Source organism: Bos javanicus, chromosome 3 (genome assembly GCF_032452875.1).
Source record: "Bos javanicus breed banteng chromosome 3, ARS-OSU_banteng_1.0, whole genome shotgun sequence".
Lineage (NCBI taxonomy): Eukaryota > Metazoa > Chordata > Mammalia > Artiodactyla > Bovidae > Bos > Bos javanicus.
This window is the reverse complement of record NC_083870.1, coordinates 99,843,181-99,869,050: the sequence shown is the minus strand read 5'-3', so window position 1 is coordinate 99,869,050 and position 25,870 is coordinate 99,843,181. Positions and strand designations below refer to the sequence as shown.

The 25,870-nt window shown below is 54.1% G+C and overlaps 1 protein-coding gene and 1 long non-coding RNA gene across 3 annotated transcripts; one reads left to right on the top strand and one right to left on the bottom strand.

The window, feature by feature from the left end:
* Positions 1 to 1,389: 1,389 nt before the first annotated feature.
* LOC133244649 (uncharacterized) lies at positions 1,390 to 23,139 on the top strand. The gene is made up of 3 exons (XR_009735466.1): positions 1,390 to 3,127; positions 12,200 to 12,311; positions 22,802 to 23,139. It is a non-coding gene; the product is annotated as an uncharacterized LOC133244649 (long non-coding RNA).
* Positions 12,250 to 16,363, bottom strand: TMEM275 (transmembrane protein 275). Of its 2 annotated transcripts, none has more exons than XM_061412097.1 (2): positions 15,471 to 16,363; positions 12,250 to 13,828 (listed from the first exon to the last, which is right to left on the bottom strand). In XM_061412097.1, exon 2 carries the CDS (start codon positions 13,738 to 13,740, stop codon positions 13,207 to 13,209), a length of 534 nt encoding a protein of 177 aa, XP_061268081.1. In that variant the 5' UTR covers positions 13,741 to 13,828; positions 15,471 to 16,363; the 3' UTR covers positions 12,250 to 13,206. The 2 variants fall into 2 exon arrangements, with proteins under 2 accessions (XP_061268081.1, XP_061268080.1); XM_061412096.1 differs by lacking the exon at positions 15,471 to 16,363 and adding an exon at positions 14,531 to 15,447.
* Positions 23,140 to 25,870: the final 2,731 nt, after the last annotated feature.

Sequence of the window (25,870 nt, the reverse complement as noted above, 5' to 3'; positions counted from 1 at the left end):
GCCGAGCCGAGGATGGGGCCTCAGGGAAACTGACTACAGAGCCAAAAAGATTCTGTTACGGAGCTGGGACAAGCTGCTCTCAGCTGCTGTTGCCTTTGGTCTTCTATTGACTGGGTATCATTAACCGCGTCCGGCCTGCTTCCCAGGAGGCTTGGATGAGACGAAGGGAAGATGAAGAGAGGGTCTGGAGGAGGTTGGGGGGCTGAGTGATCTGTGCCCGGCATGCAGTATGTGCTCAGCAGCCCCACAGCGGGCAAGATGGGAAAGGCAGGGGACTCCCTGGAGCGTCTCCCTGAATCCTTATTTCCTTAGACCTTGGCCGTCTCCCTTCAGTCCAGGGCTCCCCCGGGGGCCTGTGGAAGGGGCACCATCTGAGAGGGTCCCAGAGGATGGACTCTTTAGGGTTGGGCCCACCCACCCCTCCCCCATTTCCCACAGAGCTGCCGGACCTGGAGCCTCCCCCCACCCATCCCTCATTCCCCTCTCCCTTCTGGGAAAGCCGATTAGGAGGCGGCCTCCTGCCCGCCCCCCTGACAAGTTTGTCTGAACTTCCAACAAAGGCCCTCAGAGGGCTGCGGAGGGAGGGCCCGCCACCAGGAACCTGACACCACTGGCCCAGCAACACCCCGGCAGCCTGGGAGGCGGCTGTGTGACTCTGCACAACCCCCCTACCCCCATGCAGGCAGGAATGTCTCCAGAGAGGACCCGGCTTCTCCAAGGCCTGGGGACTGGGGAACATCGCCACCTGGGATCCCCTCACAACAGGGATAGGGCCAACCCCAGGAGGGCAGGTGGGGCTCTTGCGCACATTCTCACCCACAGTCCCACACTCCCCATGACACATGTACCCCCCCACTCCCCGCCATAACCACACACATGGGATGTGCTGACTTCTGCATTGCATCAATCTCAGGGTATCAGTCTGTCTCTCCACCCCATACAAGTCCTCAGCCTAGCCAGGAGGCTGTACACCTGCCCCGCCCTGAAACGTGCATGCTTCCTGGCTCACTCACACTCCAGACAGCATCCCCCCAACACTGGGACAGCGGCTCCAACTCCACCCACCAAGGCCTCCCAGCTACGCTGCCAGCTTGGTGCCCGAGAATCTCCATGACCTCTGGCCCAGACCTGCTGAAGACACGAGAGTCTGGGCATCAGCTGCCCAGATGCCCACACGAGAGTCAGATCAGGGCCAGAGCTGCCATTCAACACCCACTTTCCCTGATCCCATACACCCATCCTCACACAACATCTCCTCTCTGGGGGACACTTTGGGGGACACACAGGTCCCTGAGTTCAAGCCCTGTATTGTTCTGATGTCTCCATTTCAAAATCTTTAACTTTTAAACAAAGGACTCTGAATTTTCATTTTGCCCTGGACTCAGTCCACGGAGTCACAAAGAGCCGGACACGGCTGAGCACGCACACACACCACCAGCCATGTAGCTGCTCTCACGCCCTCATCGCAATCTCCCTGAGTTCTGACTCACCCGGCCCTTCTGTGGCTTTGGAAACTCGAGAGTCTCTGGAAAGATCTCAACTTCTCCCACCTGCCTGAATGCATCCACTTGGGCTTACAGCCGAGTCTTCCGTGTCCACCCCATCCTGCATCAGGCAGCTGGGTGTGATGAGTGAAGGGAACTGCTGGGAGCATACTATGCTTCTATGCGCCTCTTCCTAGTGCCATCTCGGGGGTCAGTGTCCTCGTCTGTAAATGGCCTAATGAGAACAGTGACTTCAAAAGACTTAAAAGAAACAGCGTCTGTGAAACACTGAGCACAAAGCCTGCTGCTGCTGCTGCTGAGTCACTTCAGTCGTGTCTGACTCTGTGCGACTCCATAGACGGCAGCCCATCTGGCTCCCCCATCCCTGGGATTCTCCAGGCAAGAACACTGGAGTGGGTTGCCATTTCCTTCTCCAATGCATGAAAGTGAAAAGTGAAAGTGAAATCGCTCAGTCTTGTCCAACTCCTAGTGATCCCATGGACTGCAGCCCACCAGGCTCCTCTGTCCATGGGATTTTCCAGGCAAGAGTACTGGAGTGGGCTGCCATTGCCTTCTCCATTATTATTGCTAAGATTACACTATTATAAGTGCTGGTGAACAAAACTAGATCCAGCCTCCCCGGGCCTCTGAGGGTCTAGTGGGTAAAATAGAGATTACTTGAATAATCACACATACACAAAGGTGAAGTGGGCAAGGAGCACAGGTCTCTAGTCTCATGGGGCTTACAGCTAAAAGGAGAGGCAATCTGAGGCAAGAATCAGGACTTGGTTTGGAACAAGACCAGGAGTCTGAGGTTAGAATCAGGGATCAGCCTGAGGCACTTCAATTAGGAGCCAGAGCTAAGGCTCAGAATGGGGCCAGGCTCAAAGCTTTGTGTTTGGCTGGGGTCAGGGACCATTCAGGGCAAGGGGTAGGGCTTGGTCCAGGGCAAGACACAGCTCAATTAGAGGTCAGAGTTGGGGCTCAGATTGGGGCCAGGGCAGAGCTTAATTTGGGGCAGGGCTGAGTAGAGACTGGGACTGGTACCAAGTCAGACAGATACTTCTAGCGGTCAGTCACTGTGGGGCTGTTTAATGAGCTGCTAGGCTTCTGTGAACCTTTGTTTTATCATCTGTAAAATGGGGAGATCTCTGTCTGCCCCCTGGCTCGTGGGAATTGAGTGAGCTCATAATGGAAGCCAAGGATTACACCGATGCCATGGCTGCTGATGACTCTAAGCCTGCTCCCCTGGGGCGTTCCTCCCCCTGCCAGGCTGGGGGAGGCTGTGCCACCCTCACCCATGTCCCCAGCTGTGGGGAAACCAGCACCCCAGCCTGGGATCCTTTCCAAGGAGTCTGGATATTTCATAAAGCCCTTTGAACAACAAAGGCCACAGGAGCGATATTTCCTCCTGGGGGGCTGACCGCCCAATGGCTCCTTTATCTTGGCAACCAGGCTTGAAGAGCTGTTCTTGGAAAGAGCTCGTGTGGGGCGTGTGCGAGTGCGTGTGAGTGTGAGCCTGTGCTCACAAAGCTGCTCTTTGTTGCCGTCCCCACCTGAGCGGCTGCAGACCTGGAAGCCTGGGTCCTTCAGAGGTCAACCTGTCCATCCCTCGCCTCTACACAGATGTGCTGGATAGCCAGGTGGGCGGGAACACTTTCTTTTTCGCCTTAAGATTCTCCCGGAGGTGAGAACTCCAGGAAACAGGAGCCCTGGTGCCTCAGGAAGAAGGCAGGTTAGGGTGGGATGGATGCTTGACAACATGGGAGAGGTGAACGGGAGTTTTGGTTCTTTTATCAGGTCCAGTGCTTCCTTTGCCCTGTGGTCCGTGCCCAGAATACACAGCCCCTCTGGAGGCTGGGCCAACAAGACGCCCGGGAGGCCTGCCTAATTCAGACTTATCTTCAGTAGGCTCTTGGTGAGCCACCTAGAGAAAGACTGTCAGCCAGCAAGCCCCGACCTGCCTCTCAGACTGTGGGGTATGAGAGAAGTCCCTCTCTGGGCCTCAGTCCCTATGATGGCTTGGACTGCAGCCCCTGGCCAGACTGGGTAGAAGCTCCAGGTATACAGGCAGGATCTGGAGTAGCCGGATCTGCAAAAGGAGTCTGTCTATCATCTCCTCTCCCTCTCTGCCGTTCCAGCTGCTAGGATCCTGCCAAGCCCAAGTGAATGGATAAGGATAGGGTGGGGGTTGCTTACTGCAGGACCTGCTGTGTGAATGGTCTGGGGATTCCTGCTACAGGTTCTCAGAAGATACATCCTCAGGGTCCCTCCAATCTAGTCCCCATTCGGGCAGGAGTCGCTAACACCCAGCCCCTGCCCACAAACCTGCAGGGACAAGGAGCTCATTACCTTGCAGGGCAGCCTGCTCCAGGTCTGACTGGGAAGTTCATCCTCATTTGAGCTGAAGCCTGCTTCCTCCTCCTCAGGCCTGGCCTGGGGGAGGGTGGGAGTGGGGCACACAGAACACGTCTGTTCACAGTGTTCTGGGACGTCTGACCAAATGGGACTGTGTAGTAGTACCTCACACACTCATGGGGCCCTTTCCCACCTGTCTGCTCTTGCTGTGAAAGTCTATTCACTCTTCAGAACCCACCACATGCACCCTCTCTGGGAAGGCTTGTGGGGTCACTCCTTGCCCCCTCCCTCTCTTGACCTCTCTGGAGCACCAGGTAAATCCAGATGGAGCTCCCTGAGCAGGACCCGGGGGCATGGTCAGAACCAGACGCAGAGTCGTTGTGGAACCAATACTGCACTGGAGGGGCAGCCAGAGGGGTGGGCTCTGCCTGGGATTGCGGGGGCCCGGTTCCTGTCTGGACTTGCTCTGGGGCCCTGGGCAAGCCCTGGCTTTTTCTGGGCCTCTGTTTCCTGTGCAGAGGTTGGAGGGTAGTCTCTTCAGGCCACCTGCCTGCCTTGGAAGGCCTTGCTTTCTGAATGTCCTGCTGAGTGATATTTACAGCCCAGTTTCCTCAGCTGTTCCATCCAGGGCCTCTTCCCAGCCTGGACCACATACCCACCTGTGGGTGCAGATGGTGTGTCAAGGCACTCATTCGGCAAAGGCCCAGCAGATGCCCAAGGAAGTGGGATGTGTCCAGGGATGGCACCCAAGGAGGAGCAAGCACCCTTGGCCCATGCAGGACCTCAAACTTCTCCATTTTTTAAAAAATACATCTTTCTTTTCTTTCTTTATTTTTGACTGCACTGGGCCTTTGTTGCTGCGTGCTGGCTTTCTCTAGTTGCGGAGAGCAGGGGTTACTCTTCATTGCGGTGGCTTCTCTTGTTGCAGGGCACAGGCTCCACCCACACGGATTTCAGTAGTTGCGGCTCGCGGGTTCTAGAGTGTGGGCTCCGTAGTTGTGGCACTTGGGCTTAGTGGCTCTGCAGCATGTGGGATCTTCCTGGACCAGGACTGAACCCATGTCCCCTGCATTGGCAGGCAGATTTTTAACCACTGGACCACCAGGGACATTCCTTTCCTTCTTTAGAGATGAGACTGGCCCTGAGGCTGAGGCCATAGCCCAGCCTGGTCTCTTCCCGAGGATGTGGCTCTTGTCTTGGCACAAGCTTTAGCTCTCTCCTCTCAGTCTTGAGCCCCAGTGTCCAGACTTTAGGGGCTATCCACCCCCTAGTCTTTGTGAGGAGGATGGGAGGATCTTCAGTCAACTAATGTTTATTGAGCACCATCTATGTGCCAGACATAGCTTTGGGAACCTGGAAATGCAGTGCTGAACAAGACAGTCCCTGCTCCCAAGGCACTCAGTGCTGGAGACAGACAACAAATAGATAAGCACTGCAACAAATATGCTTGGGGTGCTGATGAAAGGTCAAGAAGGACTCAGATAGGGAGTGGGATCAAGGTGCAACGGAGGAGACAGATGGAAGGATCAGACCACGGGTGAGGCCAGAGAGGACCAGACATGTCAGATCAACATCCAGGTGGACAGCCGGTGAGGAAAGAGGCTGGCGCAGGCCTGGAGGCTCCAGTGAAGGCTCTGGGGGAGAAGGGGTGGGAGCGGGGTGGGATCTATTAAATAGCTGATGACTCCAGGCCCTAATCCTATGCCAGGCCTAGGCGGGTAGTGTGTGTTGGGGGAGGGGAGCACCCCCGCTGGGGTGTAATTTCACGCTGAAGGGCCTGATGGGGCGTCCCAGGGACTGATCCTTTCTGGATCAGAAAACTCACTTCCCTTTGTCGCATGCACGGCGATTAATGCCTTAACCCTTTGTGGGCTGGCACCAGGGCCAGCCCCGCCCCATGGCACCTCCAGCCCCTGGGGACCTACCTAGCCCAGAGCCCTTGCCTCTCTCCCTGCCAGCACTGGGACCTGGTCCTGTCTGCGGGGAGCGAGACGCTGTGACTGAGGAAAGCCAGGGGACAGATTCCCAAGCAGCTTGTCCACATCCCTGTTCCTTCCAGGGCAGCTCACCAGGCCCAGCGCCCCCAGAGAAGTGAACTCTCCACCTCTATCTGCAGGTTCTCTTATAGCTCAGTTCCAGTCCAGTCTCCCTCAGGAACCCAGGGTCTAGTCCACCCACCACCACAACCGTTGCACGTGTCACAAACAGGGGCGCTCACTGTCTCCAAGGGGGCCTCCCCACTGGCAATAGGCAATACAGCCATAACTGCCTAGTACCACAGATCTCTGAGTGAGGCACGAAGACCCCCACCCCCGCTCCGCACCCCCTGACCCTGAGGTTCCCTGACCCTCACAGTCCATGACTCCAGTAGCACCTCAGACATAACCCTGGCCAGGTCGCCACGGTCAGCCCCTGCCTTTCTGCCCTCTCTAGGCCCTCTTTTAACCTCATCTGGGTTCAAAGACCCACCAAGGAAGCTGTTGCACCTTCTTAGGCCCCTCCCCTCGCTCCTCCCAGCCTAACTGCCCCGCCTCCCATCTCGGGGCCGCTCTGGCAGGTGGCCCCTCCCAAGCTCCCCTGGAGTGGGCGAGAGGGCCAGGGACCCGGGCTAGGCCTCCCCTAAGCTCCTGGGGTCTCTAAAACCCCAGCCCCATTAAAAGAAAGACCCTAAATGTTATTTACACTTCGGAGTCTTAAAAACCATTAACAAAAGCCACTTAATTCAATTATCTTCCTGGCTGGCTCGGTTCTCAGCGCTGAGCCCGGGCCTCCCCTGGCCGCCCCCTCCTTCGCCCTCCCCCTCACTGTCATTGTGTCGGGCTAATGAGGTAAACTGAAGCGAGCCCTGTCCCCCCTGACAGGTTTATGAGAATTTAATAAAGCGTGGCCGGGACCAAATGAGTTGCCTCAGCCTCGGAGAGCTCATTGTCTTCGGCGTCAGCGTTTTTTGACTCGAGCCGCCCCCTCCCCCGCCCCCGCTCCTGCCTGGCTCGGCCCCCAGCGCCCCCCATCCCTCCCCGCCCCAGTGCCTCCCCAGGTGAGCCGGGGGAGGGCCTGGCTGATGCCAGCTCGGCCTGCCCCGGGGCCCAGCCCTGACCTGGGCAGTGTGCCCAGGGGAGGACCTGCCTCCCCTCACACCACCGGGCCCCCAGAGTGCACAGGGATCGCTGGGACTCCTACTTCCTGCCTCCCTGCGCTTGTCTGACTGCCACCGCCCACCTGAGGCTGAGGCCTGGCGAGTGCCATGGTGAGCACAATTCACTTTTTCTTGCTTGTCTGCAGGGATTGACCAGAGTAAGGGGGCTTCTCTTCCTGCCAGGGCACATGATAGGGACACGGACCCTCAGGCATGACCTGGTCACCTTCTCCCCTTTGTCCCTGAAAGGTAACCAGGGGTGGAGCACAGCCCAGTGAGTGGAAGGGACTTGCCCAGTGTTCTGCAGGAATCAGAAGTACAGATGGAAGGGGCTCCCAGGCTGGAGGCCCCCAGACACACAGGCAGGCAGGCAGGCCCCACATGGAGCTCCAGGGGTACCTGGAGAAGGCCCAGCTGTCCTTACCCCCTCACGTCCCCGACAGCCTAGAGCCAGCCTTTCTCTGGCCTCTCAGGGATGCAATGTCTAGGAGTTTCTGGACCACTCAGAGACCCAGAATTTCTTCTCTCCCCCTCAAAAGTGTTTCCAGAAATTACTGCCTTCTGGGGCTAAAGCCTGGTCTGAGAGCCTCATCTGGAAAGTCCTGAAGTCCATTGGGTATTTGGGAGCAAGTCCTAGAGATCAAGGCTCAGTCTGTGACCACGACGAAAGCTCAGTCTTAGTTCAGGGTCAGCGTTCAGTTTGGGACCAGATTCAGGACTCTGTGACTAGCATCAGGTTCAGCTTGATACTAGAATCGGGCTTAGTGCATGGATCAAGGTCAGGGCTCAGTCTGTGACCGAATAAGAGCTTACTGTTTGTCCACGATTAAGGCTTAGTCTGTACCCAGGTCAGGGTGCAATCTTTGATACAGGTCAGCATTGATTAGGATCGGTGTTCACTGTATGGATCAGTCAGGATCAAGGCTCACAATGTGATCAGGATCAAGTTCAGGTCAGGACCTCATATGGACCCGGGCAGGGGCTCAGTCGAAGGTCAGAGTGAGGACTCAGTCTAAGACCAGACCCAGGACTTAACCTGTGTCCTTGATAAAGCCTAAGTCTGTGTCCAGTATCAGGCCTCCCTCTGTGATAAGGGCAGAATCCAGAGTTGGAGATGTCACTTAGTAAATTTGGGTGACTTTATCATCCACTTCATGCACTCCCAACTCCCTGCTCTCCATCTCCTCAGGCCTGGCCCCTCAGAAAAGGAAATGGGGGAAGTTGTGCAGTCTGGCGGGACTGTCACCTCTATCCCCTGTCATGTGCCCAGGGTGCCCTCTGGTGGCACTCCCTAGCAGTGCTTGTTTCCTCAGTCAGCCCACCTATCTGGCCGCCTCCTACTTAAGGGAGCCTGGCCCTCAGGTGCATCCATCAGTGTCTATCTGCTGCTGCTGCTGCTAAGTCACTTCAGTCGTGTCCGACTCTGTGAGACCCCATAGACGGCAGCCCACCAGGCTCCCCTGTCCCTGGGATTCTCCAGGCAAGAACACTGGAGTGGGTTGCCATTTCCTTCTCCAATGCTTGAAAGTGAAAAGTGAAACTGAAGTCACTCAGGTGTGTCCAACTCTTCGAGACCCCATGGACTGCAGCCTACCAGGCTCCTCCGTCCATGGGATTTTCCAGGCAAGAGTACTGGAGTGGGGTGCCATTGCCTTCTCCGCAGTGTATCTAGCCAGCTCTATATTCCAGCCTCACTCCACCTCACAATGCAGAAAACAGGAATTGGCCAGGGGAATCCCCACACACATAAGAACTTTTCTCCTTCCCTGTTCAGAATTGGGTATCTTGATAATTCACTATTGCAGGAGGCCCAGAATCTAAGCTGTGTGATAACATTCACACCTTTTTACTCATTCAGCTGTTTGACAAATATTTATCAGGCACCTGCCTCATGCCAGGTGGGCACTGAGGGCATAGCTGTGAACAAGCCAGGAGTCCCAGCCTCTTGAAGCTCACCTTCTACTCCCTTCTCCCTAATTCCCAACTCCTAGTACACAGATCTCATTGGAAAGGCACTGGCAGAAGGTGAGATTCAGAACTAGGCAACTTCAAGTCCCTACTCTGCCCTAGAGTCAGAGGTTGGACTACTCTGGGTTCTGGTCCTGTCTTCATCTCCCCTCACCCACCTCATCGGGATGCATGGCTTCACCAGCACCCACACGTTAACAGCTTCTTCATCTGCATCACTAGGGCTCTCCATCTGGAACTCAGGGGTGTGGCTCCAGCTCCTATGGGACAGCTCCACTGGGTTAGCTGACCTTTCATCTGACCATAGCCCTTGCTTTGTCCTCCACCATAGGCCCAGCTGTGCAAACCAAAATTCTAGAACTTCCTTCCAGATTCCTCTCTCTTACTCCCTTAAAGACTGATAGGGAGACCTCAAAAATGGGTGTAGGATCTGCCCAGCTCACAGCCACCACTCTGGTCCCCATCCCCAGCATTTCCCACTGCAGTGAGCTTCTAACCCAGCCCCTCTTTCCCCTCATGTCCCTCAACACTCTGTTTTCCACACAGCAGGCAGACTGAGTGGTGCAGTCATAAATCAGATCATGTCATGTCCCTGTTTAAAACCCACCTGTGGTTCCCATCTCACAGAGATTAAAATCCCAGCTCCTCACCTTGGCCTACTAGCTTTATAGGAGCAGAGCAATAACCCACTCCCCACCTTCTCCAGCTTCATCTCCCACCCTTGTCTCCACATCCCTTCTTTCTTGGTCTGACACACGGACACAAATAAACACAAGTTTATTCTCACCTTAGGGTTGCACTGGCCACTTCTTGAGCTTGAAATGGTCTTGCTCTAGACTTCTGTGTGGCTTTCAGAGCTCAACTTAAATGTTACCTCTCAGAGGAGTCCTCTCCAGCCATCCAAGTCCCTCTGTCACTTCTTCCTATTGTGATTTGCTGCACAGCACTATTCACTAGCTAACGTTTTTGGTCTTGTGTGCTTATGTATTTAATTCTTTAATTCCCCCCTAAGTAGAACGTGAGCTCCCCCAGAGCTTGTTCACCAAGCTATGGGTCCATAGGGTGTACGTGCTAAGTCACTTCAGTCACGTCCAACTCTATGGCCCTGTGGACTGTAGCCCACCAGGCTCCTCTGTCTATGGGATTCTCCAGGCAAGAATGCTGGAGTGGGTTGCCATACACTTCTCCAGGGGATCTTCCCGACCCAGGGGAGATGTAAGATGTACGATGTCTCTTACATCTCCTGCATTGGCAGGCAGATTCTTTACCACTAGCGCCAACTAGGAAGCCCGTAGGTCCATAGTAAGACTCAGGAATTATTTGTTGAATTAATTAGTGAAAAAAAAAATGGTCCTAAGTGGCTGCCTTCATTTCTTCTAGTGGGAGGAGAGGGAGAGGATCTGAGTTTTCAGCCCTTAGTAGGCTCCTCTGGCTTGGCCAGCAGTGGTTCTCTCTGTGGGCGGGAGGGGGGCAGTGCCTTCATCCTAGGACCCCTGGGCAGCGTCCCTTTGGGAGATGCCAGTCCCTGCTCAGATTCCTCAAGGTCAGGGAGCTTGCTGCCTCCGTACTGTCAGAATCGCCTTCTCTCCTTCTGCAGAAACATGCCCCCTACTGCCCTTCCCCTGGAGCCCCTCTCTGCCTTCAGGGCCTGGAACCTGACCCTTCTAAGGGTCCTGCAGGGGTGTGGCTCCTTGGTGGACATTCTGCCCCAGAGGGCCCTGAAGAGATATCAGGGGAGGAGTCCCAGGGTGCAGCAGGCCTGGAGAGACACTGGGGGGTTTTGGTGTAGGGCTGGCTGATTGGAGAATGGGTCCTGGGGTGTGCAGATATCTCCTGGTGTGCCTGGGGAAGGGGAGGAGGCGCAGATGGGACAAAGCATGACCTTCAGGTGAGTGTGGCAATGGAAGGGAGACTCTCCAGGAGCCAGAGCCCTTCTCTGAGGCCACCCTCCTCCTGCTCTGTTATCATAGACCTGTGGCCCGCTGCTCTGAAACTTAGCCCGTGAACCTTACCTGCTCTGAACCTTAACCTCACCCTCCTCCCCAGCAGCCAGGCTCCCAGACAGGATCAGGAAGTCTTCCTGTAGAAGAGGAAGAAGCCCTGATGATGTAACTCCAGGCCTCCACCAGCAGGAGGGAGAGGGGTTTGGGCAGGGCCCGGCGTTCCAGGGCTAGAATCTTGGGTGCCTCTTCCTAAGAAGGGGGCAGGAGAAGGGTGGGCCAAACCACACCCGAAGGTGTCATCGGCAGTGGCCCCACTCATCGCCCACTCTTCCAAGGCAGCAGGTAGAGTCTGAGACTGCCAGTGGACCAGAAGAGACAGGCCTGGAGCTGGGGAGGTGGTCTTCCTCACACACACACACACACACACACACACACACACACTTAGGTAGGAGGAAGTGCTCTGAGAAGGGTTATCAGTTCCAGGGGTAGATGATTCAAAGGTTAGGGGCATCAGCCCACGCTAATGAACAGAGATGATCTGCTCAGCATCCACTGAGAGGGGTTCTTCTCTCTTCTCTGGGTTTGTCGGAGGGGAGTCAGCAGGAGAGGCTGAGGCAGCAAGGAGGTCAGAGAAAGAGAACAAAGCCCCAGGGCTGATGAGAAGTGCCTAGGTGGGGGCAGAAGAGCAGCAGACCCCAGTCTGGAAAGAGAAAGGGAAGCTGATGAGGCCGAGGGTGGCTGGGCAGGGAGTCATGGCCAGCCAGAGATGGTGGGCCACTGTGTGCCACCATCACTGGGCACTGCTTGCCTGGATCCCTGCAGTGAGAGAGGAGCTGGCCCAGAGTTGCAGGGTCTTCCTCCCCGCCCCCAGCCCCCTTGTTTCTCTTGCAAGGCAGCCTGCATTCCTACGCCAGATGCTCTCACCCACCTAGACAGCTCAGATTCTACAAGCCCAGCAGAGGCCACGAGAAAGGTGTAGGCTTTGCAAGACCTGGGAAGCCCTTCTTCCCTCACCATCTCTGCTGGGTGACCCAGCCCTCAACAACACCCCCCCTCCACACACACACACACACACACACACACGCACACTCCCACACAGGTGTGATGTCAGACAGTGCCACCCAAAATACTCCCACGCTCCCCATCTCATCCACAATAGCCAGGCCATCTCACCCACAGTCACACTCATATATTCATCCAGCGCCCCCCACCCCTCAATCTGACAATCTGCTTCCACAGTTGTTCACAGGCGCACACAATCTCAGACAATCTTTTGTTCACAGTCACACACTTCTGGGGCTCTCTTCTAGGTCTCCAAGAGGAGCTGGTGTTGAGATGATGAAGCACCAGGCACTGGCTGAGAGGACTGCAGACTCCAGGGTTCAGGATCAGAGGTCTTGCAGTCAGAACTTGACTCCAAAGGTGCTTTATTAAGGAGCAGAGCGAGGCATAGGGGGAATGCACAGTGAGGTTGGGGTGGAGACCAGGGTGGGAGGAGCCTCCTGACAACTCCTCCCTATCTCCCCCAGCACCCCCTGCTCTGTGTTTGTAGCTCAGCTCACTCAGGCTCCTCTTTCCATGGAATTCTCCGGGCAAAAATACTGGAGTGGGTAGCCAGTCCCTTCTCCAGGGAATCTTACCTACCCAAGGATGGAACCTGGGTCTCCTGCATTGCAGGGTTCTTTACGGTCTGTGCCACCAGCAGAAAGGATGGGAATGTGCTCAACCCAGCTCTCCCTTATGGATGATCTGGCTCAGATCAGATCCTCCTCGGCATTAATCCCAAACGGTCAGGTTGGGGTAGAGACAAGGAGGTCAGGGAGGAGCGGGAGGGGAGCTCGCCGCCTTTCACAGCAGGCGGGCATAGGAGACAGCCCAGGCTGAGACCCGTCGTGTCTTCCCGCTTCCTCTCACCCCTTCAGGGCCTTGCTGAGTTAACCCCCTCAGGGTGGCTCTGTTCACAGTGCCCAAATGCCATGGGTGGCGGGTGGGAGGCGGGGAAGGTGCAGCAGCCCAGTTCCGGACGTCTGGGGAGTGAGATAAACTAGAACCCAGCAGACCGCACTCAAAGGGCCAAGGCATTGCTCCCTCCTTTGAGGGCTGTCAGTACCGGGCACCGGGCACCGTCATCACATTCTCCTCCCCACCGTGCCCCCCGGAAGTTCCAGAGATGGGACAGAAGAGGCCACCTGTGCCCAGCCCCGGACCCGTAAAAAAATTCCTTTTTCTTTTCTTTCTCCTCCTCCCTATTTTTTCTCCAACGGCACTGATGGGAGGGAACCGGGACAGGGGAAGTCAGGGCCGGGAACCCAGTTCACTAGGGGGCCACGCGCTCCCGGGGCAGGTCGAGCCGGACCCCGTCGGCGCGCGGCGCGTAAACGGCAGCGGGCGCGGGGGCGTCCAGGGCGAAGGGGCCGGGGCCCGGGCTGGAGCGGCCGGACGACGCGTCCGAAGCGGCGGGGCTAAGCTGCACGGCCGTGGTGTCCTGCGCCGTGCGCTCGCTGCTCTCCATCTCCAGCGCCACGCGCCCGCCGCCGCCGCCCTGCCCGGAACTCCCAGCCCCCGCCGAGCGCGAACGGGGCGCGCGGCCGCGGCGGCGGCTACACACACAGCAGGCCGCGAAGAAGCCGAGCGCCAGCACGAGCAGCGTCGGCCCCACGACGAGGGGCGCGTTGTGTCCGGGGACGAAGGAGGCGAAGGCGCCCACCAGCGTCACGTTCACGCCCGCCAGCAGCAAGCACAGGCCGCAGGCGCAGAACAGCGCCGGGGACGCAGGGCCGGGCAGCCGGTCCTGAGCGCGGCCCGCGGGCGCCCGGGCCGGGGGTCCCTGGCTCTTCTCTGGGGGCGGCATCGACCTGGGGACTCCGGGCACTCATTCAGCTTCCTCCTGCCGCCGGCCGCGGCCAACCCACATGTCAGGGGCTCAGCTCACAGTCGTCCTGTGGGCAGAGAGCCACGGAGAGGTCAGCCGGGCATCTGGGCTTTCCACCCCACCCTCGGTTCTGTGGCTCCGTTCAGTTCCTGGGAGCGCAGAGGTCATGCCATCTTGGCTAGCCCCTGCCTCTGCCTCTGTGAGACTTTTTTTTTTTTTGCCGTACCTCGAGGGCATGGGGAGCTTCCCTGACCAGGGCTCGGGCCCCTTGCAGTGGAAGCCAGGAGTCTTAACCTCTGGAGTGCCAGGGAAGTTCCCGCCTCTGCCTCTGGGAAGCAACTGCTTACCCCACATGGGAAGAGTGGCTTCTCCACCACGTCCCTGGATTGCCTTGTGGCAGTTCTTGCTGTCTTCTCTCCCTCCCAACTCCCTCTTGTCCTCCAGACAGACACAGACCCTCCACCTCTTCTCCTCCAGGAAGCCTTCTTGGGCTAATTAAGTGAGTGCTGTGCTTAGTCCCTCAGTTGTGTCCAACTTTTTGTGACTCCGTGGACTGTTGCCCACAGGCTCCCCTGTCCATGGGAATTCACCAGGCAAGAATACTGGAGTGGGTTGTCATGCCCTCCTCCAAGGGAATCTTCCCAACCCAGGGATCGAACCCAGACCTCCTGCTTAGTGGGTGGATTCTTTACTGTCTGAGCCACCAGGGAAACAATTAAATGAGTAAATAGCTATAAAGTGCTCAGCTCAGTGCCTAGGTGCTCATTACCTGATGATCGTGATCAGTAGTCCTAATCAGACGGCAGGTGCAGCTCTTGGGATTTAGACAACTTCCTCCCTTGAGCAATAGAGGCCCTAGAAACCACCTGGTCTAGCCCCAGCTTGTCCAGAGGAAGAAACTGAAGCTCATAGAGATCTATGGATTTACCCAATATCCAAGGCCAGGACCTCGTGACCAGCTGCCTGGCCAGTGAGTGACCTTGTAACAGTGAGGAGCTCCTGAGGTTTTAGATGGCAAGTGAGAAGGGACAGTCCCTAAATGGGTTGGGCTGGAGCAGACCCAAGGTCCCAGGTCCTTCTAGACTGGACATTCTATTAGATACCAATCCTACCCCCATCAGTTCCCCAAGATTGTACTGTTGAATCTAGACTTAAAAGCCCAGTCACTGGGTACTAGGATCCCCTTCTAGGATTTTCTTGTTGTAACTGGTTGTGGGATCTATCATCAGATTCTAGAATTCTGGGAATGCATACAGAAGCATCAGAATCTGGGGAATTTAAAACATCTATTTTGAGAATTCTGTTCTATAACATGGAAACACAGGTATTAAGGCCCTTGGAGGATGAGATCATTGCCATGGAGCTGTGCTAGAATTGTGAAAAAGTGTCAGAAAAGGGCTCTGAGTTGGAGTGGGAGGGGTGTAATCAGAACCATGCTCCACGGGGATGAGCTTGCCGGATGAGTAACAGAGCGTGACCTGGACACAGGGCCTCTCTGTGCTTCAGTGTTAACGCCTATTGTTGTTGGTTAGTCGCTAAATCATGTCTGAATCTTTTGTGACCCCATGGACGATAGCCTGTCAGGCTTCTCTGTCCATGGGATTTTCCAGGCAAGAATACTGGAGTAGGTTGCCATTTCCTTCTCCAGGGGATCTTCCCGACCCAGCAATAGAACCTGCGTGTCCTGCATTGGCAGGTGGGTTCTTTACCACTGATCCACCAGGGAAGCCCTGTGAGTGAAGTTGCTCAGTCGTGTCCAACTCTTTGCGACCCCATGGACTGTAGCCTGCCAGGCTCCTCCGTCCATGGAATTTTCCAGGCAAGGATACTGGAGTGCGTTGCCACTTCCTTCTCCAGTTCACACCTGTAATTGGGGCTATTACGAGAACTTACCTGATGGGATGTGGTGATGATTAAATGCTTTAAGCTTCATCCGTGCTTAGAACAATGAAGAACATAGAGAGAATTCCATATGAGTCATGTTGTTGTAGTGGTGGCTGATAGAGAAGGGGCTCTCAGGCCTCAGATCTGGGGGTTGGTCATATTGAGTTTGGAATCAGAACAGTTTCCACCCTTCAGGTGGAAGGGCCTCAGGGACAGGCCCTGAATTGTCCTTCCTGAGTCCAAAGCCTGTACTCAGTGGAGTTGGAGAGAATTTGATGACAGGGTGTGCAAAGGTGAGGCCAGTTTGCATTGTCACTCTGGACCCAGGTGGGAATCAGCTTGGCCCAAGCAGCTTAGAGGGCTTGGAGGCCATTTCCAGGTCTGCTCAACCTGGTGACTCCAGGGCATCCTCCCCTGGCACCATGCTGGGAAGTGGCAGCAGGGAAAGTAGCAGCTTTCCTGGGACTCCAGCCAGAAGCTCCTGGCCGACACACTACACTGGCAGGAATTCAGAACCCCCAAAATCCTGGCAAAGAAAGTGTATGTTGACCCTTGAGGGCATCTACCAACCACAGATTCCTCGGGAAGCTCCCTGTTTGCACGAACCATCTGCTGTCTTTAATCTGCAGCTGTTGGTTCTGCCAGGCGGCAGTAGCAACCGCTGAAGGGGTACAACAACTTACAGTTTGCAAAGCATTTTCACATCCACGACATCACTGAATGATACACTTGCTTGATACTTATTAACAGCCACATCTTACAACTGAGGAAATGGAGGCTCAGAGAGGGAAGTCGATTTGGGTCTAGTGGCTAGACTAAAAGGGAGATCAGAATCAGAGAACATGTGGTCTGGTTCACACAGTAGGTAATCTTGTTTCTTTCTTTTTTTTTTTTTTTTTGACCTTGGGGTTGATGTGGAGGTAAATCCAAAAGTTTCTTCCTGTTGCCCTCAGAGGGTGCTGTGAAATTCCCAAATTTCACCCCTCCTGCACCTCATCATTTTCCGACATTGTCCTTCCTGTGGGAAAGGCCCTGTCTGAGGCTGATGCAGGGAGCCCCTGAGGGAGGGATGGAGTCTAGCCCTTCAGCTCGCCTCACAACAGACTCTTGAAAGCTGACACTGGACAAGGGTGGGGAGCCTGGGTGGCCAGAGGGTCCAAGGCTCTTTTTTCTTTTACAGAGAAGACTGTCTTTGGGTTTTGGCAGTTTTACTGTGATGTGCCAAAGTGAGATTTTCTTTGTCTTTATCCTCTGTGGTCTTCCTGATGCTTCTACAGTCTTCCTTGATTTCTGCCCGTTTTGGAAAAATTTCAGCCATTATCTTTTCCTCTATTCTTTCTTTCCTCTCCTCTGGAACCCTAATTGTGTACATGTTCAACCATTTGGCATTGTCCCACACGTCCCTTACACACTACTCTATATTTTCTAGTATTCCGCACCCCCCCCCCCCGCCCCCACCGATTCTCTCTGGCTATTAATTCTACTCATCTGTCATCCAGTTCACTAATCCTGTCTTCACTTGGGTCTTCTCTGCTGTAAAATCCATCTATTCAGTTCTTAATTTCAATTGTTATAACTTTCTAGTTCTAGAATTGCCACTTGATTCTATTTCATAAATTCCAGTTTTCTACTAAAAAACTTCCTCTTATGTATTTTCTTGAACGTATTAAACTCTTTGAAGTCCATGTCTGAAAACTCCAACATCTGGCTCTCTTGTTTCTATTGTCTGTTTTATCGCTCTTGGTTTTGGGTCATTAAGTCTTATCTCCTGTAATGCTAGATACTTTTTTAATTAAATGCCCAACATTGTAGAGATAGCTTGAGCCCTGGATAATATTATCTCCTTTTAGAGAAGATTTACTTTTGCTTCTGACAGACAGCTGAAGAAGGGACAGGCCACCCTAACCCAATCTGTTATTGCATTGATTTCGAGCTATGGTTCAGTCTTCCTGAGTCTGGTCTATATCTGTTTAACCAGTATTCCTAGAAGATAGTCTTTTGGGCTCCCAATTAAAAACTGGAGGTGTTTAACAGGGCCTTTCACCTTTTTCAGCCCTAAATCCCAATTCTGACTTTCCAATTCCATGATCACCATTGCCCCCTACAAACCAGAAAATGCCTTAAGGAAAAAAGTGAAATAAAATATTACTTCTCTTTTCTTCAAGATCTTGGCCCCTCAAGCCCTTACTTTACTTGGTGAAGCCCAAGGCCTTTACCAATTGCCTTGGTAGCTCTCCCATGCCTTTGAACAGATTTTTAAATGTTTAATCCAGCCTTTTTAGTTATCCTCATTGAGTGAGTTGGTCTGATACAGGCTAGTCTTTCTTAGCCATACAAAAGTCTAGATGAGAATCTGAAATTAGCATTTTTAAATTGCTGACTAAGTTAGTTGTGTTATGTTGAGCACTTTGTAATAACACGTAATTTAATTTTCACAGAATGTGATTAAGCATTATTGTCATATCCCCATTTTATATATGAGGATTTTAAGGTACAGAAAGATCAAGTTTCCCAAGGCCAAGAGTATCAGTGGTCATGCCAGGATTTGAAAACTGGTGTCCTGATCCCGAAGCACAAGTTCTCAACCCAGGACACTGCTAGGTTTGCTAAGTGCTTATTGAATGACTGAAGCACAGGGCACAGGCTTTGTAAATAAGCTCCTGTAATTAGCATGCCAGCAGGGGACAGGGTGTGTTTTGTGTATCTCTTAAGGAAGGTAAGAGATACACTTAGTTCTTTCCTGTAATTAGCATGCCAGCATCTGACAGGGTGTGTTTTAAGTGTATCTCTTAAGGAAGGTAAACTGACTTTGCTCTTTCCTTGGCTTAGTACACTCAGTTCAGCTCAGTCACTCAGTCGTGTCTGACTCTTTGCAACCCCATGAACCGCAGCACTCCTGGCCTCCCTGTCCGTCACCAACTCCCAGAGTCCACCCAAACCCATGTCCATTGAGTCGGTGATGCCATCCAACCATCTCATCCTCTGTCATCCCCTTCTCCTCCTGCCTCAATCTTTCCCAGCATCAGGGTCTTTTCCAATGCGTCAGCTCTTCGCATCAGGTGGCCAAAGGATTGGAGTTTCAGCTTCAACATCAGTCCTTCCAGTGAACACCCAGGACTGATCTCCTTTAGGATGGACTGGTTGGGTCTCCTTGCAGTTCAAGGGACTCAAGAGTCTTCTCCAACACCACAGTTCAAAAGCATCAATTCTTCGGCTCTCAGCCTTCTTCACAGTCCAACTCTCACATCCATACATGACTGCTGGAAGAACCACAGCCTTGACTAGACAGACCTTTGTTGGCAAACTAATGTCTCTGCTTTTTAACATGCTGTCTAGGTTGGTCATAACTTTCCTTCCAAGGAGTAAGCATCTTTTAATTTCATGGCTCAGTTCAACTAAAGCAAATACCTGCCCGAGAGCTAAGCTTCCAGGAGCTAATTGCCAAGAAGTGATTCTTATCTGCTCCTAGGAGGCAGCACTAACTCTGGAAGACAGACTACTCCCAGAGTCTCCACCCTAGGCAGAGAATAGGCTAAGGGCAGATGGGTGCTGGGCTGATTCCTGAAGTTGCCTGTGCTGTGCTGTGCTTAGTTGCTCAGTCCTGTCCAACTCTTTGCGACCCTGTGGACTGTAGCCCGCCAGGCTCCTCTGACCATGGGGATTCTCCAGGCAGGAATACTGGAGGGGGTTACCATGCCCTCCTCCAGGGGATCTTCTTCTCAACCAAGGATTGAACCCAGGTCTCCTGTATTGCAGGCGGATTCTTTACCATCTGAGCCACCAGGGAAGCCCCCTGAAGCTGCCTCCACCCTGGCTAATTGGGATCTGGGGCACACAGGGCGGTGTTGCAGTTGTTCAGCTGTTGCAATCCCGTCTGCACTACCCTTTCTGTCTGGTGGACTGTAGCCCTCCAGGGGGGGCTGTTGGGTGCTGTTTTGCAGTGGGTGCTCTGGCTTGCTCTGCTGTGTGTGTCACTGGTGCTATCCACTAAATCGTTTTGGTACTCTGCCCTCTGAGCACATGTTATGATTGCATTTCCTGGCCAATTTGTGATTTCCTGGCCAATGTGTGATTGTCACATTCATCACTTCTAGGATTGTGCTCAGTTGCTCAGTCGTGTCTGACTCTTTGTGGCTCCATGGATTATAGCCCGCTAGGTTCCTCTGTCCATGCTATTTTTTAGGCAAGAATACTGGAGTGGGTTACCATTCCCTTCTCTATGGAGTCTTTAAATTCAGAAGCAGGATCCTCCGAGTTTGCACCATTGCTGTCTCTTCAAATATCCCTTCAAACTCTGTTTCATCCTGAGTCCAGTCCTCAACCCCATTGCCTGAGCAAGAGGGAAGGTCATTGCTTTGAATCTTGAATTTTAGTGAGCACCCAAGCTGCTGAACCTGTAGAAATCATCTTGTTCAATTCCATCATCTACATAGTGGTGACACTGAAGTTTGGAGTGAGGAAGGTCATGGAGGGAGCCTGTGGCCAAGCCAGACCAGACCCTGGCCTTTTCCCACAAAGTCAGGGCTCTGACCCCTGCTGTTCGCTGTGCCTGACTGACCCTGGTTAGGCAGCCAGACTGCCCCCTGCCTCACCTCGGCCTGGGAGACCATGTGGACTCTATTTGGGAGTCCAGGCCATAAACTCTATTTGGGGCAGAGGCAGACATGAGGGACTCTGTCTCAGATGACCAGGGTTCTTGACTTTGGTCTGCTGGGGCAATGTGGGCGGGCCAGGGCCCCTCTCTGGGCCTCCGCTGTGTGAATGTTAAGGGAAAGGTTGAACTGGGTGATTGTCTCTGAATCCGTCCTCCTGCTGCTAGTGGTTTGTGAGGGTGGGCATGAAACCTCTTCAGAAATTACTGCCAATATATTAAAAGATCTCAAAAAATGGTATATCCATCTGAAATATGGCTATTCTTTGCTTTGGGATGTGATTAAGTCATTCCCACTACCCTGCCCTGCAGAAGCAACCTGCTGCTTGACTGCTTGATTCGGGGGTGGGGATGGGGGGGGTTCTGATTTTGGGGGAGGGGCACTCACATTGAATAGCGACTCTGTGCTAAGCCCTTTCCCAGCACTAACATGTTTAATTGTTACTATGACCCTGTGGGGCTTCCCTGGTGGCTCAGATGGTAAAGAATCAGCCCGAAATACAGGGTTCAAGCCCTGAGTTGGAAAGAACCCCTGAGAAGGGAATGGCAGCCCACTCCAGTATTTTATCCTGGAGAATTCCATGGACAGAGGAGCCTGGTGGGCCACAGTCCATGGGGTCACTAAGAGTTGGACACGACTGAGCGACTAAGTGACTAAGCAACTAACACTACCATGAACCTATGAGCTGTTGCAGTCCTGAACCCAGTTCACCCAGTGAGAAACTGAGGCTGGGAGAGGAGAAGAACATGGTTTACTCAACTGTAACAGGTAAAACTGGGATTCGAACCCACCTCTGTCAGATTGAAAGTCATGTTGTTTTGCTACAGCAGACTTTCTGCTTACTGGAAGGTACAGAGGTGTTGGATTATTTTAAAAATTAGCAATTGATTATTACTATCCAGCCAACAAGCTTGGGGCCCAAGGAGGGTGGTCCTCTGTTAGGTGGATGCAGAGCTCCTAGGGCGGGGGGCTCTGTCTGAAACCCCTTCAGGTCAGCCTGCCCCACCCAGTCCCTGAATCTGGGATGTCTGTGTTGTTCTAGAGCAGTTGCTTAACTGGGGGCAGCTGCCAGGTCTCCTGGTTCCAGATTCCTGCTGCAAGGGCCCCAGAGCTTCCGGGTGAGGGTGAGGGGGCTGGGGCTTTGGTCGAAACATCAGGCGCTGGACCATGCCCGCTGTCCTCCATGTGAAACCAAGTGCCTCATTTGCTCAGTCTGAACCCCTCACTGTGAACCCTTCTATTTCCCTGAGCTTTGGCCCTTCTGTTCCCCTTCAATCCCAGAAAGTCTGGGCCAGCCCCCTCCCCTGGTCTCCCCATTGTCCCCCTCCATCCCACCTCCATCCTCAGGGAACCTCCCACATCACCGTTACTCATTGCCGGCTTATTCACTACCCTGGAAACTCTCATCTTCTGCCAACTGAAGTCTGCCTCCTGGGAGCCCCCAGAACTGTCACCACCCCCGCCCTAGCCAATCCTAGAGCTCCCCTACACCCTGTCCAGGCAATAGACTCATGTGTGCGTGGCACACACACACACACACACACACACAGGCTCACGCTGATTCTCTGGAAACAAGAGAACAGAGAATGAAGTCTGGAGGTGTGGCTTGCCAGCTCCTATGTCAGACACCTGCGGCCTTGATCCTCATCCCTGAGTGCTTGTGCACACATATACACACATACATCACATGTGTACACTCAGTGGCTGGATATACCTGGAAACACATACACAGGTGCATTACACACTGAGAGCTGAAGACACAGGCCAACACATAGCCAGCCAGCCAGACACTCTCCGTTGCCTGCCTATCTGGTGAGAGGAAGCTGCTGCCCAGCAGAAGCACCCTGGAGACCTGTCTGCCTGGAAGCACGGAAATGGATAGCAGACTGTCTGCAGAGGACTGCCCTTCCTGCCCACCTCCTTCCAAGGCTTTGGGATGTACGCTTGCTCCTCCAGTGCAAATCCCCTGAGGGGCTTTGGCATCCTTTGCACAACTGCCTCACCCTGCACCCTCCTAGTGCCTTGGCTCCTCCTCTCCAATTCCCAATTCCTCCCTTCCACCCCAGCTACCCTTCCCCTCATCACCTGTGTCATCTCCCTGAAAGCCTTTCACCTCTGAGAAACCCAGCCATCTCACTCTTGACTAAACTGTTGCTACCACTATAGAAACACCTGTACAGCGCTGCCATGTGCCAAACACTGGTTTAAGTCTTTTATATCGTTGTTGTTCAGTTGCCCAATCATGTCCAGTTCTTTGCAGCCCCGTGGACTGCAGCATGCCAGGCCTTTTATATCATTAACTCATTTAAGCCCTGTGACAACCCTATAGATAGATGCTATTGCCATCTTCAGCTTTGGATGGGGACAAAGAGGCTCAGAGAGGTTGAGTCACTTGCCCAAGGTCACAGACATGGTGATAATAAGTGGCAGTGTGGGGACTCAAACCTAGGCTCTGTGGGGCTTCCCTGGTGGCTTAGTGGTAAAGAATCTGCTTGCCACTGCAGGAGACACAGGTTTGAGCCCTGATCCAGGAAGAGCCCACATGCCACAGAGCAACCAAGCCCATGCACCACAGCTATTGAGCTCCAGAGCCACACCAAAACTACTGAAGCCCTGTGTTCCGCGACAAGAGAGGCTGCCGCAACGAGAAGTCTGCACACTGCACCTAGAGAAAGCCTGCGCAGCAAGGACGACCCAGCACAGCCAGAAATAATAAATAAAATTATATTAAAAAAATCTCAGGCTGTGTGTTTTCTATACCTGTGCTCCTCACCATGACTGCACAGCCTCCAGCTGTAACTGTGCTCTGATCTAAGGCCATCCTGGAACTCTGCTTTTTCTCCATGAGCCTCTTGTCTCTGCTTCTCTCTGCATCCACCCAAGAACCCACACTGCCTCACTTCGCTTACCCTCTTGCAGTTTACCGTGTCTTGCAACTTGTTCCTTTGTCCTTCTGTCAAAGCTGCCAGAGATGCCTCAACTCTGCATGGGTCCAGCTTTCTGCCTCCTCCACATTTGTGCCCAAACTGCGAAGCTTTGTAGGTGAAAAGAAGATCAGCTCCTAGGCAGCAGGGCCTTCGTGCATCCCTGTCTTTGGTTTGACTCTGGCAGCCCTCAAGGCTCCTAGGGATGACATCCCCCTTCCTCGTCAGTGTCCATCACCCCCTCACCACACCTGCATCTCCTCCTGGAGGCACTCAAGCCTCTCCCTCTTGAAACCAAACAAAGCCCCCATCTCCCCTACATCTGCCTCCATTTAACCTTGCCCCCCCCTTCTTGGGAGCGCTGGCTACACCCCTACTTTACCTCCTTTTCAAAGATCAATCCACTCCCATATGGCTTCTGCGCCACCACACTTGACTGCTGGCTCCAAGGCCACCAGCCGCCTCCTCGTTGCTGAATCCGGTGAAGATTGTTCGTGACCTCTCCACAGCTCTGGACCCGCTAGACCCTCCTCCCTGGAAACATTCTCCTCCTCTTGGAAAAAGGCCTCTTAAACTTCATCCTCTCCCACAAAGCCCAGACTGACAGCCAGAGACCCAGCTTCATTCTTGCTCCTCCTTCCCTGGATTGTCCTCCACACATTTCCCCTCTTGTCCGACACCAGCCCTGTAGGCGCTTCCCTCCAGGGGTCTCTAGAGCCCATCTCTTCCTCTCTAGTCTCACTGCTACCCCACGAAGCTCTCCTCCCTTCCCCCTCCCGAGGGAACCCCTCCTGGGCTTTCCCAGCCCTGGATCCCTCTAGGCCACCTCTCGATTTTGCTGGAGTGGAGCTGAACTCACCAGGTGTGGTCGGGTGACCATGCTGCTCCTGCTGCTTTACCTGGCTGACTCCAGTTCAGAGCGCAGCTGGGACGTCACTTCCTCCAGGAAGCCTTCCTTTGCCTCGGTGATGGGGAACTCCTGTGTCCAGGTCTGCATTCCCCCACTGGTCTACCTTGAGGATCAGAGTTATATCCTCCTTCTTCACTGCCACATCCCCCTGGTCTCCCCAGGTGCCCAGGGAATGTTGGTTAAACAAATGGTTAAGGTCAGAGGGACCACTGTCACCTGCCTTTATCTGTCTCCTGATTTGGAAGTTGCTCTGTGCCTACTTCTCTCTGATTCCCTCCTTACTTTCTTGGGAGGGTGCGGTGGGCAGCTGGGTGGGGACTGGAAGTGGATTCTAGGGCAGTTTCTTACTGAGTTAAAGAGTAGGAGGGGTTAGGGCAGAGCAGAGGGGCCCAAGGCAGCCTCTCCATGCTGTGCGTCCCCCTTCTCCTGTTTCCCCTCTCTGTGGTTCTCATCTCTTTCCAGAGGACTGTGCTCAAGGTACAGGTCCTTGCCCTCTTGTCTGCTGCTACTCAGTTCCTCTGGGGTTTAGGACTGGCTGGAATACCCCCTCTAGTTCTAAAGCTACCCTCCTCATCTTCTCCCCTCTCCTGCCCTCCTCTTGCCTTCTCTCCAGCCTCCCCCAACACCTGTAGCTTGCACTTGCCTGAGCCAGTTCAATGAACACTTTTTGGTTGGTTCTGCCTGGGGCCCTTCAAGGGAGGAAGGATCCCTAGAGAGCAGGGCAGCCACGGGGCGCCCACTTGATAGGGCTGGATAGGGCAGTGGCCGCTGGTCCCCCTCACTCACCTGGTTGACTGCTTGCAGATCCCGGGCTTAGCGGGTGGGCGGGGGAGGAGGGCGCCAGGGAGCAGCCGCCAGGGACTGGGAGGGGCCAGTGGCAGGCTGCGGGCTGCGCAGGTTCTGAGCGTCCCTCTCAGCGTCGTGGCGGCTCCTCTGCTCCCTTTGAGCCCCCACGGATCATCGTTCGCACCGTCTCCTCTCCTCTCTGGCTCCAGCTCCGCGCCGCCCTTCTCCCTTCCCCGTTTCTAGGTTTCACGCTTTTCAAGCGCCTGGCAGTGAACTCCCAGCCGCCCACACGCTCTCCAGTCTGGACTTCTGGAGTCCGAGTCCGGGATGGATACCTTGCCATTCACTCTGGAGTGAGGGGTGTAGGTTGCACTGGCTCTGTCTTCAGTCTGCGGGAGATTCCCCACCCTGGGCGTGGGAGGGGGATGGAACTGTGGGAGCAGGAAGATTTTTCCAGACATGAGTCTTATTTTCAGCACCCTTTCTCCAATCACCCTCCACCAATCCTGCACCGTAGAAAGAGCTGTGGTCGTGAGCCCCTTATACAGCTCCTGGTGGGATTTGTAAGGGTTTCTTAGACAGTGGAGGAGGGAATGGGAGGAGGGAGTGCTGGGCACCAGCGCCTCCAGGCTAGACTGTGTTGGAAAGGACTGTGGGAGTCTGAGGTGCTGATTTTCCAGGATCTGGGGAGTTCAGCTGGAGGAGCATCTCCAACCCTCTCTTCATTCATTCACTTAGCCATTCATAAATCCGCCCTGTTGTGAATCACATGCCAGGCAACCTTCCTCCTGATAGTGGTCTGGGAGGGACCACTACCCTTCCATATGTGGATGAAGATACTGTGGCTCCAGGTTTCAGTCTCTGGTTCACCTCTTCTGCCCCTCACCTGGTGACGGGGTGCACAGAACCAGGACGCGAGTCTTATCACAGGCACAGACTCCAGTTCTCTGGGT

What these genes read in the sequence shown, in the direction of transcription:
- TMEM275 (XM_061412097.1), bottom strand. Translation starts at nt 13,740, where the DNA reads ATGCCGCCCCCAGAGAAGAGCCAGGGACCCCCGGCCCGGGCGCCCGCG.